This window comes from Bufo gargarizans, chromosome 1 (assembly GCF_014858855.1).
Source record: "Bufo gargarizans isolate SCDJY-AF-19 chromosome 1, ASM1485885v1, whole genome shotgun sequence".
In the NCBI taxonomy this organism is placed as follows: domain Eukaryota; kingdom Metazoa; phylum Chordata; class Amphibia; order Anura; family Bufonidae; genus Bufo; species Bufo gargarizans.
In genome coordinates this window covers 751502978-751522721 of record NC_058080.1, presented here as the reverse complement: position 1 = coordinate 751522721, position 19744 = coordinate 751502978, and the positions used below count along the sequence as shown (strand labels likewise).

Genomic DNA, 19744 nt, shown 5'->3' with positions numbered 1-19744 from the left:
CATCCACATATCCGCCTCCATAACAGTGTCATCTACAGATCTCCCTCCATAACAGTGTCATCCACAGATCCCCTCCCTATAACAGTGTCATCCACAGATCCCCTCCCTATAACAGTGTCATCCACAGATCCCCTCCCTATAACAGTGTCATCCCCATTTCCCCCTCCATAACAGTGTCATCCACAGATCTCCCTCCCCGCCTCTCACAGGAGTGTACATTTGACATTTCTAAACTGTAATCCATATCCTGCAGTAACTTTAACTTTTAATCAGGATTCAGCGGCCGCTCATCTCTACTAGTACCTGAACCTTACACCACTCAGCTAGCTTCGGTAACAGGGCCAGGCTACAGCCTACAGGCACTGTCTGTTAGTTGTTACCGAGCGAGTGCTGATTTCTGCAGGTCAGAGGATACGGATTATAGTTTAGAAGAAATGTACACTCCTGGGAGCGGTCCAGACCAGTGGCGGATCCAGAGCCTGGTCTCGGGAGGGGCACTTCCAGATTATTTTTTGTCTGCCGCCACAAAACAATGGTGCTTATAGAACAGACTACACAGTGTAGAGGTATACTGTATATTGTGGGGCAAAGTGTATGCTATATGTGTATAACATAAACATATTTCATATGAAAACTTACAATTACTTGGCTTGGCCCTTGGGGATCTTGGACACCACTTCAACACTTCGACCGGGGGCTCGGTGGAGCTGATGTTGTGTTTTATCCTAATGAGAAAGATTTCATAATAAGGATTTGGAGAAGGGGCAGAGGGATAGCAGAGCAGGGAGAGGCTGGTGCTGCTACTAGGGGGTCATACCATGGGGGAGTAATAAAGCCCACCATAATGCCCCCCCCCCCAGTAGAAATTATTCTCCCTATAATGTGACAGTGCAGAAAATACCCCCTTGTAATGCCCCAAGTTGAGCTAATGTCCCCATAGTGCCCCCATAATGTGCCAGTATAAAATCCCCCAATATAGTGCCCCAGTAGATGCCCTCAGTGTCCCCCATAATTTGTATAAAATACCCCTTCTTAGTGCCCCCCGTAAATGCCCCCATAGTGCTCCTCTCCCCCCTGCCTCCTAGTGCTCCCAATAATGTACCAGTATAAAATGCCCCATATATAGTGCCCCAGTAGATGCCCTCAGTGTCCCCCATAATTTGTAAGTATAAAATACCACTTCTTAGTGCCCCCGTAGATGACCCCATAGTAATTCTCTCCCCCCTTCCCCATAGTACCCACCATAATGTGTCCCAGTATAAAATGCTACTGTACAGAGCCCCCCATAAAAGTAAGAGCCCCCCATCATGTGCCAGTAACAAGAGCCCCCCCCCCCATGTGCCAGTAAGATGCCAGTAAGAGCCCCTCTATCATGTGCCAGTAATAAGAGCCCCCAATCATGTGCCAGTAACAAGAGCCAACCCATCATGTGCCAGTAACAAGAGCCCCCTATCATGTGCCAGTAACAAGAGGCCCTCCATGTGCCAGTAATAAGAGCCCCCCATTCACGTGCCAGTAACAAGAGCCCCTCCCATCATGTGCCAGTAACAAGAGCCCCTCCATGTGAAGGTGAAAGGTGAAAGAAGCTTTTCACACACTTGGAAAGGATATACGGGAGGTTGCATCAACTGTTTCATTCTCTGCAGTTTTGCCTGTGCATAACCTTCAGCATGACAGGAAGATGCGTATTAAGGAATTCAATGTATGGCTTGGTGAATGGTGTCTGAACCAAGGGTTTGGCTTTGTGTCTCATGTTAGCTCTTGTTGGAATGGAAAAGAAATGTACAAGAAAGATGGTTTGCATCTTTCTCTCAAGGGAACGAATGTCCTCTGTGAACAGTTTCAAGTATTTGCTAAGGAGCATTTAAACTAGGAAAGGGGGGCAAAAGAGTGATAATCCAGCAGTCTGATTGCCCCCAGGAACAATGACAGAAGATGCCAGTAGCACAAAGGTTAAGAAATTACAAGCTCAGAGTCTTGTCTACAAATGCTCGCAGTTTAGGGAATAAGATCAATGAACTTGAGGCTATAATGGCATCTGAGAATATAGATGTAGTGGCTGTTACTGAGACGTGGTTCAAAGGGGGGTAATGACTGGGATATATTAATACCAGGGTTCTCTCTATACAGGAAAGACAGAGAAGGCAAGAAGGGGGGAGGGGTGGCCCTGTATGTGAAAGATAGCATAAAATATAATTTGATACAAGATAGCGAGAACAATTTAGAGTCAGTTTGGGTTACCTTGCAGCTTGATAATCATAAGGTAACTCGTGTAGGAGTGATATATAGACCACCTAGCCAAGTCAAAGAATTAGATGATCTACTAGTTGAGGAAATAGCTAAAATGACATTGAAGGGGGAAGTTATCATTATGGGAGACTTCAATCTTCCAGATGTAAACTGGAAAACCAAAATAGCTAGTTCTGCCAGGAGTGCAGATATTCTAAATTCCCTACTGGAATTATCTCTACAGCAAGTAGTGGAGGAGCCAACCCGGAAGGAGGCCATTTTAGATTTAGTATTCACAAATGGGAATTTGGTATCTGATATTACTGTAGGGGAAAGCTTGGGATCTAGTGATCACTAGTCAGTGTAGTTTACTATAAGTACAGTGACTGAGTCACACCACACAAAATCAAAAGTTTTAGATTTTAGAAAAACTGACTTTTCTAAAATTAGATTAGTGGTATACGAGTCCCTATCAGATTGGAACAGTTTCATTGGAGTCCAGGAGAAATGGGACTACTTAAAAGTGGCACTATTGAAGGCAACAGAAAATTGCATTAGGCTTGTCAGTAAAAGCAAAAAAAGGAAGAGACCACTGTGGTACTCAGCAGAAGTAGCCAAAATAATATAAAACCAAAAGATAGCATTTAGGAATTTAAAAAAAAATAAAAAATAAAATAAAAACGAGGATGACAGGCAAATTTATAAGATTAGGCAGAGAGAGGCCAAACAAGTTATAAGAGCTTCTAAAGCACAGGCAGAAGAGAAATTAGCTCGATAAGGCATTCTTCAGATACATAAATGAAAAAAGGAAACTAAAACAAGGAATTACCAAATTAAAAACAAAAGAAGGAAGGTATATGGAAGAAGATAAAGAACTTTCTGACTGCCTTAATGAATACTTCTGTTCAGTTTTTACAAAGGAAAATGAAGGAGAAGGACCTCAGTTAGGAAAGAAGACTAATGAGTCTTTTGATGCATGTGTCTTTACAGAGGAAGAGGTTCTAAGTCAGCTGTCTAAAATTAATACAAATAAGTCACAAGGGCCTCATAGGATACACCCAAAGCTATTAAAAGAGCTCAGCGGTGAACTAGCAAAACGATTAACAGATTTATTTAACCAATCACTGGCAACAGGAGACGTCCCAGAAGATTGGAAATTAGCAAATGTTGTGCCCATTCACAAGAAAGGTAGTAGGGAGGAATCGGACAACTATAGGCCAGTAAGCCTGACATCAATAGTGGGGAAATTAATGGAAACCATACTTAGGAGAGGATTGTGGAACATCTAAAATCCCATGGATTGAAAGATGAAAAACAGCATGGGTTTACTTCAGGGAGATCATGTCAAACTAATCTTATTGATTTTTTTGATTGGGTGACTAAAATAATAGATGGAGGAGGTGCAGTAGACATTGCTTATCTAGACTTTAGTAAGGCTTTTGATACTGTCCCACATAGAAGGCTTATCAATAAATTGCAGTCTTTGGGATTGGACTCCCATATTGTTGAATGGATTAGGCAGTGGCTGAGGGACAGGCAACAGAGGGTTGTAGTAAATGGAGTATATTCCGACCAGGGTCTTGTTACCAGTGGGGTACCTTAGGGATCTGTTCTGGGACCCATATTGTTTAATATCAGCGAAATTGCAGAAGGCCTCAATGGTAAGGTGTGTCTTTTTGCTGATGACACAAAGATTTGTAACAGGGTTGATGTTCCTGGAGGGATACACCAAATGGAAAAGGACTTAGGAAAACTAGAGGAATGGTCAAAAATCTGGCAACTAAAATTTAATGTTGATAAGTGCAAGATAATGCACCTGGGGCGTAAAAACCCAAGAGCAGAATATAAAATCAGTGATACAGTCCTAACCTCAGTATCTGAGGAAAGGGATTTAGGGGTCATTATTTCAGAAGACTTAAAGGTAGGCAGACAATGTCATAGAGCAGCAGGAAATGCTAGCAGAATGCTTGGGTGTATAGGGAGAGGCATTACCAGTAGAAAGAGGGAGGTGCTCATGCCGCTCTACAGAGCACTAGTGAGACCTCATTTGGAGTATTGTGCTCAGTACTGGAGACCATATCTCCAGAAGGATATTGATACTTTGGAGAGAGTTCAGAGAAGAGCTACTAAACTGGTACATGGATTGCAGGATAAAACTTACCAGGAAAGATTAAAGGACCTTAACATGTATAGCTTGGAAGAAAGACGAGACAGAGGGGATATGATAGAAACTTTTAAATACATAAAGGGAATCAACAAGGTAAAAGAGGAGAGAATATTTAAAAGAAGAAAAACTGCTACAAGAGGACATAGTTTTAAATTAGAGGGGCAAAGGTTTAAAAGTAATATCGGGAAGTATTACTTTACTGAGAGAGTAGTGGATGCATGGAATAGCCTTCCTGCAGAAGTGGTAGCTGAAAATACAGTGGGGGAGTTTAAGCATGCATGGGATAGGCATAAGGCCATCCTTCATATAAGATAGGGCCAGGGGCTATCCATAGTATTCAGTATATTGGGCAGACTAGATGGGCCAAATGGTTCTTATCTGCCGACACATTCTATGTATGTTTCTATGTGCCAGTAAGAGCCCCCCCCATCATGTGCCAGTAATAAGCCCCCATCATGTGCCAGTAATAAGAGCCCCCCCAATGTTCGATTAACAAGAGCCCATAAGCCCCCCATCATGTGCCAGTAATAAGCCCCCCATCATGTGCCAGTAATAAGCCCCCCATCAAGTCCCAGTAATAAGCCCCCCATCATGTGCCAGTAAGAGCCCCCCATCATGTGCCAGTAACAAGAGCCAACCCATCATGTGCCAGTAACAAGAGCCCCTCATCATGTGCCAGTAATAAGCCCCCCATCATGTGCCAGTAATAAGCCCCCCATAATGTGCCAGTAATAAGAGCCCCCATCATGTGCCTATAGCAAGAGCCCCCCATCATGTGCCAGTAATAAGAGCCCCTCCATGTGCCAGTAACAAGAGCCCCCCATGCGCCAGTAAGAGCCCCCCCATCATGTGTCAGCCCAGTAACAAGAGCCTAGAGCCCCCACAATGTGCCAGTAACAAGAGCCAACCCATCATGTGCCAGTAACAAGAGCCCCCCATCACGTGCCAGTAATAAGCCCCCCATCATGTGCCAGTAATAAGCCCCCCATAATGTGCCAGTAATAAGAGCCCCCCATCATATGCCAGTAGCAAGAGCCCCCCATCATGTGCCAGTAACAAGAGCCATTAAGAGCCCCCCATGTGCCAGTAAGAGCCCCCCATCATGTGTCAGCCCAGTAACAAGAGCCTAGAGCCCCCACAATATGCCAGTAACAAGAGTCCCCCTAATGTGCCTGTAAAACTATTGTACATATAAAATAAAACACTTATACTTACCTCCATGTCAGCGATGCGATGCAGGCCGGCAGCCTATCAGAGGAAGGGGAAGGGACACGCCTCTCTACCCCGCCGCACTAGCTCAGGCATATGTATCGCTGTCCTGATGGAGATGAGCACAATGGAAGCGCTCATCTCCCTGCGGCCGCTGCCCCCCCCCCGAGCTGCTCAGTTGGGGGGGGGGCACATGGGGGGGGGGACAGCGTGATGTAGAGGGTCCGTGGCCCCCTCTGCCCCCCTTGGCGACACCACTGCCTTTGAGGACCAAAGGACGTATTTTGTCCCATGTTTTTAATTGCCTGTATCATCTGATTAAGAACTTAACTCCTTAAGGACCAGGACATTTTTTGCAACTCTGACCAGTGTCACTTTATGTGGTGATAACTTTAAAACGCTTTGACTTATCCAGGCCATTCTGAGATTGTTTATTCATCACATATTTTTCTTCATGACACTGGTAAAATGGAGTAAAAAAAAATTCATTTTTATTTATAAAAAAATACCAAATTTGCACAAAATTTTGAAAAATTTGCAAATTTCCAAGTTTCAATTTCTCGACTTCTATAATACATAGTAATACCTACAAAAATAGTTATTACTTTACATTCCCCAAATGTCTACTTCATGTTTGGATCATTTTGGGAATTACATTTTATTTTTTGGGGATGTCACAAGGCTTAGAAGTTTGGAAACAAACCCACTTTTCAAGGACCAGTTCAGATCTGAAGTCACTTTGTGAGGCCTACATAATAGAAATCACCCAAAAATGACCCCATTCTAGAAACTACACCCCTCAAGGTATTCAAAACTGATTTGACAAACTTTGATAACCCTTTAGGTGTCCCAGACCCATTTCAATATTTTTTTTCCCAGTTCCAAAGCAAGGGTTAAGAGCCAAACCAAACTCAATATTTATGGCTCTGATTCTGTAGTTTACAGAAACACCCCATATGTGGTCTTTAACCGCTGTACGGGCACACGGCAGGGCGCAGAAGAAAAGGAATGTGTCACGGAAGGTGTGCAGGAAACTAGAAAACACAAAATGAATATACGACTGACTGGATCCAAAACTAAGGAACAAAAAGGGAGAGCCCTGCATCAGACCTGGCTTCAAATGAAGACAGAGAACAATAAGTGTGGGATGGAGGGGGATCGAAGCCGGTCGGAGACTGGGAGATTATTCCTTGCTGGCTGTTTTTTTTTTAATCTCTGAAGTAAGTGGCCAGGTCTTCAGCACAAAGATCAGTGATGGGCACATGCACTTTAGGGCTTAGAAGGGAGTGAAAAGTATTACAGAACCATTTTTGGTTATTTAAAAGAGAGGAGATAAGAAAGGTAAAATAGTATTTTTTTTTTTTTTTTGCAAGGTGGGGGCAGAGTTGTAAGTATTAAATATAAATTTATAATAGAGAAAATCTGCAGATACTTGTAATTTTCTCCAAGAGCATTTAGCACACCTAGTGAACCACTGGAGAAAATGTATTTAGGTGTGTGCCAGGATGGTTTTGAGAGTTTGGTTGTAATGATTGGCAGCCAGATCCGCACAAAAGGGGGCTCAGTAAATAGAATATACAAAAACAGGAATGAGATTCCTCAGTGGCTGATTCCTTTTAATGGCTAACTGAAAAAATTACAGTTTTATGACCTTTTTATCTAATAGGCTGCTGGGAGTAAATGGTGAGTAGGCTTCTGTATGTGTGAAAAGTAGGACGGTCATGAGAACAGTGAGAGATTTATATAGTAAGGGAAAGAAGATTGTGGTCAGAAAGTGGGAAGCATGAGCTAATAAAGTCAGGGAGTGAGCAGAGGCATGAGGAAGTGAGCTGTTTGAGGCCGAGAGAGAAGATTATAGAAGGAAAGTGAGGCCTATAGGGAGATTGGATCATCAATGGGGATGTTGAAACTACTTCTCCCTGTCTTCTCACCAAGTAATTCAGAATTTCAGTGCAGTTCCCTGGCTGTATCTGTCATCTATTTCCACAATATACTCACTAACTCCTATACAGACACATTTCCTGCCTTGTCTATCAGGTTCCATACTGTGCTGCCACTGCTACGAACCCTACATCGCCACACATCTCCTGCCTTGTCCGTCAGGTTTCATAATGTATTGCTGACATTGCAGCTACTACTGCCACTGCTGCCATTACTACTACCTCTACACAGCTGCACATCTCCTGCCTTATCTCTCAGGTTCCATACTATACCGTTGGCCTTGCAGCTACTACTGCCCCCGCTGCCTTTTCTACTATCCTTACACAGCTGCACATCTCCTGCCTTATCTGTCAGGTTCCATACTATACTGCTGCTGCTCCAAAAAATAGGGAGAATGCTTGATCGAAACAAGCCATTGCTTCTTCTGACACCACCATGTGTAAACACTGCCAGCCACATTTCTCAAAAAGGAATAATTTTTAGGCATTTTTTTTATGAGTATAACAAAGTGAACAGTGCAGAGTGTTATTAAAGGGAATCTGTCACCCACATTTCACTATTGAAACAACCTGCAATTGCCAGCAGTACATGGTATAACCTTTATGAGCATACCTGTTTGTCACCAGGTTATGCAATGAATGCCCAGAAGAAGAACTTCTATTCATATGCAAATCAGATCCAAAGTGCCCAGCTAGATAGGTTTTCCTTTTGAAAATGACCAAGCCCTCCTCTTTCCCCAGTGTCTCCTCCTCTCCTAACTTCCCAAGCCTTCCTTCCATCTCCTCTGACGTCACAGTGCATTGTTTCCAAATCTTGTGCAGGTGCCCTCTGATGCTTTTCCAGCACCTGCTCGCTACATTCCATTTTGCGGGCTCTTGCCTCGGGGATATGTTCTGTGCAGATTTGGTATTGAAGTACCACAACATAAGGGGAGAGAAGAGGAAGAGTAGGGAGGTATGGATAAATTCAGTGCACACCCTGGTGACAAACATTTATGATCGGAATTGTTTTACCATGTAAGGCTGGCCATTACAGTTAATTTTATTAGTAAAAAGTTGGTGAAAGATTCCCTTTAAACAGGCTGTTTATTGACTTTTTCATTTGAATCTGACCCAAAACATATTTCAAGACATGTACTTATCTCTTCTTTTATCCAGTGTGACATATCTGATGTTTAACAAGATTTGATTTTTGTGTAAAACTTTTTCCACATTTTGAACATGAATACGGCTTCTCTCCTGTGTGAATTCTCTTATGTCTAAGAAGACTTGATTTGTCTGTAAAATATTTCCCACATTCTGAACATGAATATGGTTTCTCTCCTGTGTGACTTCTCTCATGTGTTAAAAGATATGCTTTAGTTTTAAAACATTTCCCGCATTCTGAACATGAATATGGCTTCTCTCCTGTGTGACTTCTTTCGTGTCTCACAAGACTAGATTTCTCTGTAAAACATTTCCCACATTCTGAACATGAATATGGCTTCTCTCCCGTGTGACTTCTCCCATGTGTAACAAGATTTGATTTAGTTTTAAAACATTTTCCACATTCTGAACACGAATATGGCTTCTCTCCTGTGTGACTTCTCTCATGAGAAACAAGACTTGGTTTTTGTGTAAAACATTTCCCACATTCTGAGCATGAATACGGCTTTTCTCCTGTATGAATTCTTTCATGTCTAACCAGACTTGATTTCTCTGTAAAACATTTCCAACATTCTGAACATGAATATGGTTTATTTCCTGTGTGACTCCTCTCATGTATAACAAGATTTGATTTATCTGTAAAACACTTCCCACATTCTGTACATGAATATGGTTTCTCTCCTGTGTGACTTCTCTCATGGGAAACAAGACTCGATTTATCTGTAAAATATTTCCCACATTTCGAGCATGAATACCGCTTCTCTCCTGTGTGACTTCTCTCATGTCTAACAAGATTTGATTTATCTGTAAAACACTTTCCACATTCTGAACATGAAAATGGCTTTTCTCCTGTGTGAATTCTTTCATGTCTAACAAGATGTGATTTTTTTTTTAAACATTTCCCACATTCTGAACATGAATATGGTCTCGGTCCTGTGTGATGTCTTTCATGTACAACAAGATCTGATTTATTTGTAAAGCATTTCCCACATTTTAAACATGAATACAGCTTGCCTCCTGTGTGAAGTCTTTTATGGTTAACAAGACTTGATTTCTTTATGAAGCACTTCACACATTCTGAACAGGAGTATGGCTTCTCCCCTGTATGAACTCTTCTGTATGTAGAAATAATTGATCTTTTTGTTAACTCTTCAACATGTTGAAACCTTTTAACCCTGTTTTGACCTGCACTTGTGGTAACAAACTGTGACTGGTCAGGGGAAGGCTCCTCATGAATAGGACGATTATGTGATAGATCTGTACTGTGAAGTTGTGGATATACATTAAGGGTAATGAGATTTTCTCCTGAAGAGCGCAACATGATATCTTCATCTTCTGCTTTATAATTCAGTAATAAAATGAGGTTTCCCTTCCCAGAATTCATACTGGGATTTTCTGTTAAGATAAAAAGTTTAATTTGTATTTTTTTCCCCAAAACTAGAATGTAGAAAAACAAAACATTTTTATCAGGCTGGAAGTGGATCCATCAGGAAGGAGAACAAAAAGCCATTGATTTTGAATGCACTCCTGGCTTTGGTTTAAAAAAGTGCACCAAAAACTGAATGTGCGATTCCAGCCTTATAAGGCTTTGTTTAATACTCTGAGAAAGTTCAGGATTCTGGTCTACATCGGTCACCACTTATATCACAGAAATCTAGCTCAAGAATTTAAAAAACCCAACTTTGTCTGGCAACCAAACCTGCCTTTTGCCAATAAATTTGGCAATGTTTTGCCAAGTGGGCATCAACTTAATACAAGTTAACTTATAAAGGATCTGTTAACACATTCCTCAACACAAACTGCAATTCATTTTTATTAAATTGATCTTTCAGACCCGATGAAACTGGTGGATTCATTAGAAAAATACATGCTATAATACCTACCTAGGGTTTAGCTGACAAACACTTGTGCCCTTGACCCAATCCCATCCGACCTCATCCCTGACTTCACCACTATAGTTATCCCTGCCCTAACCCACCTCTTCAACCTATCGCTAACCCCTGGCATCTTCCCTTCCTCTTTTAAACATGCAACCGTCACACCTATACTCAAGAAACCTTCCCTGGACCCATCCTTTCTATCCAGCTATTGTCCCATTTCACTGCTTCCATTTGCATCCAAACTCCTAGAACAACATGTCCATCTCGAATTGTCCTCTCACCTCTCATCCCACTCACTTTTTGATCAGATGCACTGAAACTGCCCTAACCAAAGTCACCAACGACCTGCTAACTGCCAAAGCTAAAAATCACTACTCTGTGCTCCTCCTTCTTGACTTTTCCTCTGCCTTAGACACTGTTGACCACTCTCTCCTCCTACAAATCTTCTCTTCAAAGACCTAGCCCTCTCCTGGATCTCCTCGTACCTCACCAACAGAACCTTCAGCGTTTCCCATTCACACACTACCTCCTCATCACGCCCCCTTTTTATTGGTGTCCCTCAAGGCTCTGTCCTGGGTCCCCTGCTTTTCTCCACTTATACATTCGGCCTTCAACTGCGCATAGAGTCCCATGGCTTCCAATACCACCTCTATGCTGATGACATTCAAATCTACCTCTCCGGCCCAGATGTTGCTGAATATATTTGTCTTTCCCCCATGTCTCTCAGCCCATCTACCTGACCTGTCCATCACAGTTAATAGCACAACATTTTCTCAAGTCTCGCAGGCCCGCTGCCTGGGAGTAACATTGGTTTCTTCCCTGTCCTTTAAGCCACACATCCAAACCCTCACCTCCACCTGCCATTTACAACTTAAGAACATCTCTTATATTAGAGCCTTCCTCACCCCTGAGTGAGCTAAAATATTAGTGCATGCTCTCGTCATCTCCCACCTGGACTACTGCAACATTCCCCTGTGTGGCCTCCCATCCAGCACTCTCGCTCCCCTCCAATCTATTCTTAACTCTGATTGCTGTCACTTGGATAAAGGAAACACTGGCAGCAGCCGGTGATCAGATTCTCCTCCTGCCCTCAAGGCACCAAGGACAGAATCTGAAGCCACTTTCTCCATTCATGATTTCATACCTGTGGTGACATCTCCTGGAATGTCCTCCTCCACCTCACTCTTACATGGCGGATCGCCCATCATCCTGTCTTCTTCATCCTCCACTTTAATATCAGTCAGATCTTCCCCCTGATTTGTCATCTGTAACAATTCAGTACAATACAGCAGACAGGTGGGAAATGTAACAGATCCACATAAGAGACCCCCACAATCTATGACCCCTCTATGACTGCAGGACCCCCCTATATAGATGTGTATAGGGCTGAGATCCATCTACCTGAGGATTCTCTGGGACATTCTCCTCTGGACAGTTCTGGGAATCCAGAGGACGGGCACATCTCTCTGGTGGATTTCTCCTCCTGGATCCATCTGTGGAGACACAAGCACACAGTGACTGAATACATGGCCTCCTGTAGATCTGTCTATAAATCAGACTCTTCTCTCAGATCCTTCACTTCTAGGATTAATTATCAGGGGAAATAAAAATATTGTGCTCCTCACCACCTGTACTGAGGTCCCAGCACCTAGCAGACCACAGGCCCGAAGCAACCTTTGGTCTATGAAAGTGAATGGTGGGCAGTGGACAACAGCTCCTTCTCCACATTAGTGGATTCTGAGGAAGAAGGTACAGTTATATAGGGCAGAGGCAACCTTTTAAGAGCACTCTGCAGCACCAAATGACACCTCTGCTTATGAGGTAAATTTCCAGGGAGAGAAAGCACAGTGAAGACCTTTATCCCACAAAGTACAAGGATAATGTAAAACAACTACTCCCAGTCTCCTTTCCACGGGGCCCTGAGGTGTTTGTGAAATCTCTATATCAATATCCTTCTACAAGTCTCCTTTCCATGGGAAGAGAATTCCTTTCTCCTAAGGAGCTGTTATAGTGAATGGGGGAAAAAGACAAATATCTGATGACAATTCCTGGATATTTTCGCTGAGTCCATGTCAGCTCCATGAGAGAGACTGCCGCCCTGCTGAACAGGAACCCTGGAGATCGCTGAAAACCCCAATCTCCATTGTAGGAGGATTCATTAAAAGGACAGTTACACCCTTCTCAGTATATACACCCATCAGCCATAGCATTAATACCACTGACAGGTGCAGTGATTATCTGGTGACAATGGTGTCTGTCAGATCTGAGTTGATGTTGGAAGAAGGAAAATAGGTAGGAGTAAGGATCTGAGCAACTGGGTATGTGGTGATTAATACCTATCAAAAGTGGCCCAAGAAAGGACAACCATTTAACCAGTCACCTGGCCATGTGCCCACAGTTCACTGCTGTTATTCCTGTGCACCACTGAAAGTTCCTAAAATGGGTTTCTAATCATCAGAAATGAGCAACTGAAGAATGAAGCCTGGTCTGATGAATCAGGTTACATCATGTGGACGGCCAGGCACGTGTCTCAGTCAGTTATCTGGTGAAAAGATTGTACCAGGTGCACCTGATTTCATGTGGATACAATATGTACCACATACCTAAACATTATGCAGACAAGTACCCTCCTCCATGGCAGTGGTGTCCCCTAATAGCAGTGACCTCTTTCAGCAGAATAATGTCCAGCCAACCTGCAAAAACTGTCTAGGAATGAGAAACATGACGAAGAGATCAGGCGGTGACGTCTCTAGATGCCCAGATCTCAATCTGATCGTCATCTGTGGGATGTGCTGGAAAACAGGTCTGATCTATGGAGGCCACACCTAGGAACTTAAGGGACCTGCCTTAGAAGCTGGTCTCCCTTTGGTTGTAGACATGGGCTATGGTCACTGAATGAACGTGAGGAGAACCACTCTAAACTCCCTCACATGATGAGAATACTCCTTCAGAGCCTCCCCTGAAGTGGGAAAGATGCAATTAGCTCCCATCCTGACGGACTTGTATTTGAGGCAAATACTATGGGATTCCTCTTACCCACTGACCTCTGTCGTCTGCAAAAAAGAAGCAATTCTACCATAGTTTTATGCTTTTCATTTTTAAGGCATTCCCTATGCGGTAAAACGAACCTGTTCCCTTCATTGTGATACAAGAGGCTGGTGCTCCTCCATTACATGTCACTGCACACACGTGTACACACTGCACATGACGGCTCTTACCTTGTAATATAAGAGGCTGGTGCTCCTCCATTACATGTCACTGCACACACGTGTATACACTGCACATGACGGCTCTTACCTTGTGATATAAGAGGCTGGTGCTCCTCCATTACATGTCACTGCACACACGTGTATACACTGCACATGACGGCTCTTACCTTGTAATATAAGAGGCTGGTGCTCCTCCATTACATGTCACTGCACACACGTGTATACACTGCACATGACGGCTCTTACCTTGTGATATAAGAGGCTGGTGCTCCTCCATTACATGTCACTGCACACACGTGTACACACTGCACATGACGGCTCTTACCTTGTAATATAAGAGGCTGGTGCTCCTCCATTACATGTCACTGCACACACGTGTATACACTGCACATGACGGCTCTTACCTTGTGATATAAGAGGCTGGTGCTCCTCCATTACATGTCACTGCACACACGTGTATACACTGCACATGACGGCTCTTACCTTGTGATATTAGAGGCTGGTGCTCCTCCATTACATATCACTGCACAGACGTGTACACACTGCACATGACGGCTCTTACCTTGTGATATAAGAGGCTGGTGCTCCTCCATTACATGTCACTGCACACATGTGTATACACTGCACATGACGGCTCTTAGCTTGTGATATAAGAGGCTGGTGCTCCTCCATTACATGTCACTGCACACATGTGTATACACTGCACATGACGGCTCTTAGCTTGTGATATAAGAGGCTGGTGCTCCTCTATTACATGTCACTGCACACACGTGTATACACTGCACATGACGGCTCTCACCTTGTGATATAAGAGGCTGGTGCTCCTCCATCATGGCCTCCTTGTACAGATCCTTGTGTCCTTCTATATACTCCCACTCCTCCATGGAAAAATAGACAGTGACATCCTGACACCTTATAGGAACCTGACAACACAATGACACCGTCATCACCCAGACCCCTCCAGTGCTGTTACTGGAGAATTTCCCAGCATTCCCAGCAGTGTCACCTCTCCAGTCAGCAGCTCCATCATCTTGTGGGTGAGTTCTAGGATCTTCTGCTCATGTATCAGGGGGTGAGGGGGAGGCTCTGTGATGTGGTGAAGGGTCCTGCTCCGCCCTCCTGACTCCTGGATATGGATGATGGGAGTCACACAGTCCCCAGATGTCTTCTTCACTATTGTGTACTCCTGTGGATGGAGAGAGACACTTAGGAAATAAACCCTTCAGGGGCCATGTGCTCTCCTCTGTCCCTTTCCTCCTGGGTACAACGTGCCTACTTACCTTCTCATGGCTCCTACAACATGACTATTGGTCACTGGTCACATGACACATCACTCACCATACTGGGGGCTGATCTTCAGGTTCTCCGTCACTTGGAAGGTCTGGAGGCCGTTCTACAGGACCCTGGACTCTTCCTATCACTTCCTATGATGGATTCTCCTTCCCGATGTCTGACTTGTTACAGAATACAATAAAGAGGAGAGAAATCTAGAGAAGTTTACCTCTCCGCTCAGCAGGGAGATGATCTCCAAGGTGAGGTCTAATATTCTTCTGCTGATCTCCTTTCTGTCCATCCTTGGTGGCTCATTCTGGACAAGGCTCGTATTGCTGGTTTTCTTCATGACTCCTCCAAAAAAAGGAATACAGGTTAATCAGTGAGTCCCATGTCCCAGATAATGAGGCCGAGAAAAAGTACAACTCATCCCGCAAAACTTAGACCCTCATAAAGCTGCACTGATGGGAAAACCCTGAGCTCCGGGTGTATCTAAGCTCCTGGCAGTGCAGTGTGTATCTAAGCTCCTGGCAGTGCAGTGTGTATCTAAGCTCCTGGCAGTGCAGTGTGTAGAGGGTGGAGACTATTGAGCTCCATGTGTATCTAAGCTCCTGGCAGTGCAGCGTGTAGAGGGTGGAGACGATTGAGCTCCATGTGTATCTAAGCTCCTGGCAGTGCAGTGTGTGGAGGCAGAATATCTCATAAAGCTGCACTGACGGGAAAATTCTGAGCTCCTGGTGTATCTAAGCTCCTGGCAGTGCAGTGTGTGGAGGCAGGAGACTCTGAGCTCCATGTGTATCTAAGCTCATCTTACCTGCAGGCTGGAGGAATGGCTGATACCAGAGAGAACAAGAGCCCTGACTACCGACCAGGACCTGCCCAGTATCTGCTGCACTGCCAGAGCTGAAGGACCTGCCCAGTATCTACTGGACTGCCAGAGCTGAAGGACCTGGGGTGACGTCACTGTCATGTGATCAGTGCAGGGGGCGTGGCTCAGGAGTAGAGAGAAGAAGAGGTAGTGAAGGACCTGAGATGACATCACTATCATGTGATCAGTTTCTGCCCCCCTCCCCCCTCTGCTGTAATTACATGACCGTGACATCACCGCAGGTCCTTCAGCTCTGGCAGTGCAGCAGGTCCTGGTCGGTAGTCAGGGCTCTTGTTCTCTCTGGTATCAGCCATTCCTCCAGCCTGCAGGTAAGATGAGCTGTGAGGAGACAGTGTGGTGGAGAGCTCAGACATGTCACCTCTGGAGATTCTTCTCCATTCCACACAAGAAATCCTTCTCAACTCCTCTTGTGGTCCCTGGAATCCATGTGGTAGGGGTTTGAAGAAGCGGGGCCCCTCCAAGCTCAGGAAGTGCGATTCTGGAGGTGACATCTGGTCTTGTCCCCTGGATGATTTCCTCTCCTCTTCTCATAATGGCGCCTGCAGTACTAGAAGCCTCCAGCTCCTCCAGTTCTCTCCTCTTCTCCTGAATGACCACCAAGGATGGACAGGAAGGAGATCAGCAGAAGAATATTAGACCTCACCTTGGAGATCATCTCCCTGCTGAGCGGCGAGGTAAACTTTTCTAGATTTCTCTCCTCTTTATTGTATTCTGTAACAAGTCAGACATCGGGAAGGAGAATCCATCATAGGAAGTGATAGGAAGAGTCCAGGGTCCTGGAGAATGGCCTCCTGACCTTCCAAGTGATGGAGAACCTGAAGATCAGCCACCAATATGGTGAGTGATGTTTCATGTGACCAGTGACCAATAGTCATGCTGTAGGACCCATGAGAAGGTAAGTAGGCACGTTGTACCCAGCAGGAAAGGGCTGGAGGAGAGCACATGGCCCCTGAAGGGTTTATTCCCTAAGTGTCACTCTCCATCCACAGGAATACACAATAGTGAAGAAGACATTGGGGGACGGTGTGACTCCCATCATCCATCTCCAGGAGTCAGGAGGGCGGAGCAGGACCCCTCACCCCATCAAACCCCCCCCCCCCCCCCCTGATACATGAGCAGAAGATCCTAGAACTCACCCACAAGATGATGGAGCTGCTGACTGGAGAGGTGACACTGCTGGGAATGCTGGAAAATCCTCCAGTAACAGCACTGGAGGGGTCTGGGTGATGACGGTGTCATTGTGTTGTCAGGTTCCTATAAGGTGTCAGGATGTCACTGTCTATTTCTCCATGGAGGAGTGGGAGTATATAGAAGGATACAAGGACCTGTACAAGGAGGCCATGATGGAGGAGCACCTGCCTCTTATATCACAAGGTGAGAGCCGTCATGTGCAGTGTATACACGTGTGTGCAGTGACATGTAATGGAGGAGCACCAGCCTCTTATATCACAGGGTAAGACCCGTCATGTGCAGTGTAAACACGTGTGTGCAGTGACATGTAATGGAGGAGCACCAGCCTCTTATATCACAAGGTAAGAGCCATCATGTGCAGTGTATACACGTGTGTGCAGTGACATGTAATGGAGGAGCACCAGCCTCTTATATCACAAGGTAAGAGCCATCATGTGCAGTGTATACACGTGTGTGCAGTGACATGTAATGGAGGAGCACCAGCCTCTTATATCACAAGGTAAGAGCCGTCATGTGCAGTGTATACACGTGTGTGCAGTGACATGTAATGGAGGAGCACCAGCCTCTTATATCACAAGGTAAGAGCCGTCATGTGCAGTGTGTACACGTGTGTGCAGTGACATGTAATGGAGGAGCACCAGCCTCTTATATCACAAGGTAAGAGCCGTCATGTGCAGTGTGTACACGTGTGTGCAGTGACATGTAATGGAGGAGCACCAGCCTCTTATATCACAAGGTAAGAGCCGTCATGTGCAGTGTATACACGTGTGTGCAGTGACATGTAATGGAGGAGCACCAGCCTCTTATATCACAGGGTAAGAGCCGTCATGTGCAGTGTATACACGTGTGTGCAGTGACATGTAATGGAGGAGCACCAGCCTCTTATATCACACGGTAAGAGCTGTCATGTGCAGGGTATACACGTGTGTGCAGTGACATGTGATGGAGGAGCACCAGCCTCTTATATCACAAGGTAAGAGCCGTCATGTGCAGTGTATACACGTGTGTGCAGTGACATGTGATGGAGGAGCACCAGCCTCTTATATCACAGGGTAAGAAGCGTCATGTGCAGTGTATACACGTGTGTGCAGTGACATGTAATGGAGGAGCACCAGCCTCTTATATCACACGGTAAGAGCTGTCATGTGCAGTGTATACATGTGTGTGCAGTGACCTGTAATGGAGGAGCACCAGCCTCTTATATCACAGGGTAAGAGTCGTCATGTGCAGTGTATACACGTGTGTGAAGTGACATGTAATGGAGGAGCACCAGCCTCTTATATCACAAGGTAAGAGCCGTCATGTGCAGTGTATACACGTGTGTGCAGTGACATGTAATGGAGGAGCACCAGCCTCTTATATCACAAGGTAAGACCCGTCATGTGCAGTGTATACACGTGTGTGCAGTGACATGTAATGGAAGAGCACCAGCCTCTTATATCACAAGGTAAGAGCCGTCATGTGCAGTGTATACACGTGTGTGCAGTGACATGTAATGGAAGAGCACCAGCCTCTTATATCACAAAGTAAGAGCCGTCATGTGCAGTGTATACACGTGTGTGCAGTGACATGTAATGGAGGAGCACCAGCCTCTTATATCACAAGGTAAGAGCCGTCATGTGCAGTGTTTACACGTGTGTGCAGTGACATGTAATGGAGGAGCACCAGCCTCTTATATCACAGGGTAAGACCCGTCATGTGCAGTGTATACACGTGTGTGCAGTGACATGTAATGGAGGAGCACCAGCCTCTTATATCACAAGGTAAGACCCGTCATGTGCAGTGTATACACGTGTGTGCAGTGACATGTAATGGAGGAGCACCAGCCTCTTATATCACAAGGTAAGAGCCTCCATGTGCAGTGTATACACGTGTGTGCAGTGACATGTAATGGAGGAGCACCAGCCTCTTATATCACAAGGTAAGAGCCGTCATGTGCAGTGTATACACGTGTGTGCAGTGACATGTAATGGAGGAGCACCAGCCTCTTATATCACAAGGTAAGAGCCGCCATGTGCAGTGTATACACGTGTGTGCAGTGACATGTAATGGAGGAGCACCAGCCTCTTATATCACAGGGTAAGAGCCGTCATGTGCAGTGTGTACACGTGTGTGCAGTGACATGTAATGGAGGAGCACCAGCCTCTTATATCACAAGGTAAGAGCCGTCATGTGCAGTGTATACACGTGTGTGCAGTGACATGTAATGGAGGAGCACCAGCCTCTTATATCACAGGGTAAGAGCCGTCATGTGCAGTGTATACATGTGTGTGCAGTGACATGTAATGGAGGAGCACCAGCCTCTTATATCACAGGGTAAGACCCGTCATGTGCAGTGTATACACGTGTGTGCAGTGACATGTAATGGAGGAGCACCAGCCTCTTATATCACAAGGTAAGAGCCGTCATGTGCAGTGTATACACGTGTGTGCAGTGACATGTAATGGAGGAGCACCAGCCTCTTATATCACAAGGTAAGAGCCGTCATGTGCAGTGTGTACACGTGTGTGCAGTGACATGTAATGGAGGAGCACCAGCCTCTTATATCACAAGGTAAGAGCCGTCATGTGCAGTGTATACACGTGTGTGCAGTGACATGTAATGGAGGAGCA

The 19744-nt window shown here is 45.0% G+C and overlaps 2 protein-coding genes across 2 annotated transcripts in view; one reads left to right on the top strand and one right to left on the bottom strand.

Moving 5' to 3' along the window:
* The window catches only part of LOC122925098 (oocyte zinc finger protein XlCOF6-like), an 818943-nt gene that overhangs the window by 485819 nt on the left and 313380 nt on the right, over positions 1-19744 (top strand). The gene's annotated exons all lie outside the window — the stretch shown is intronic.
* Positions 6757-11741, bottom strand: LOC122925122 (zinc finger protein OZF-like). The gene is made up of 2 exons (XM_044276650.1): positions 11716-11741; positions 6757-10086 (listed from the first exon to the last, which is right to left on the bottom strand). Exon 2 carries the CDS (start codon positions 10073-10075, stop codon positions 8696-8698), a length of 1380 nt encoding a protein of 459 aa, XP_044132585.1. The 5' UTR covers positions 10076-10086; positions 11716-11741; the 3' UTR covers positions 6757-8695.

Bases quoted from the DNA above. Each gene is read 5' to 3' on its own strand.
- LOC122925122 (XM_044276650.1), bottom strand. From the start codon at position 10,075: ATGAATTCTGGGAAGGGAAACCTCATTTTATTACTGAATTATAAAGCA.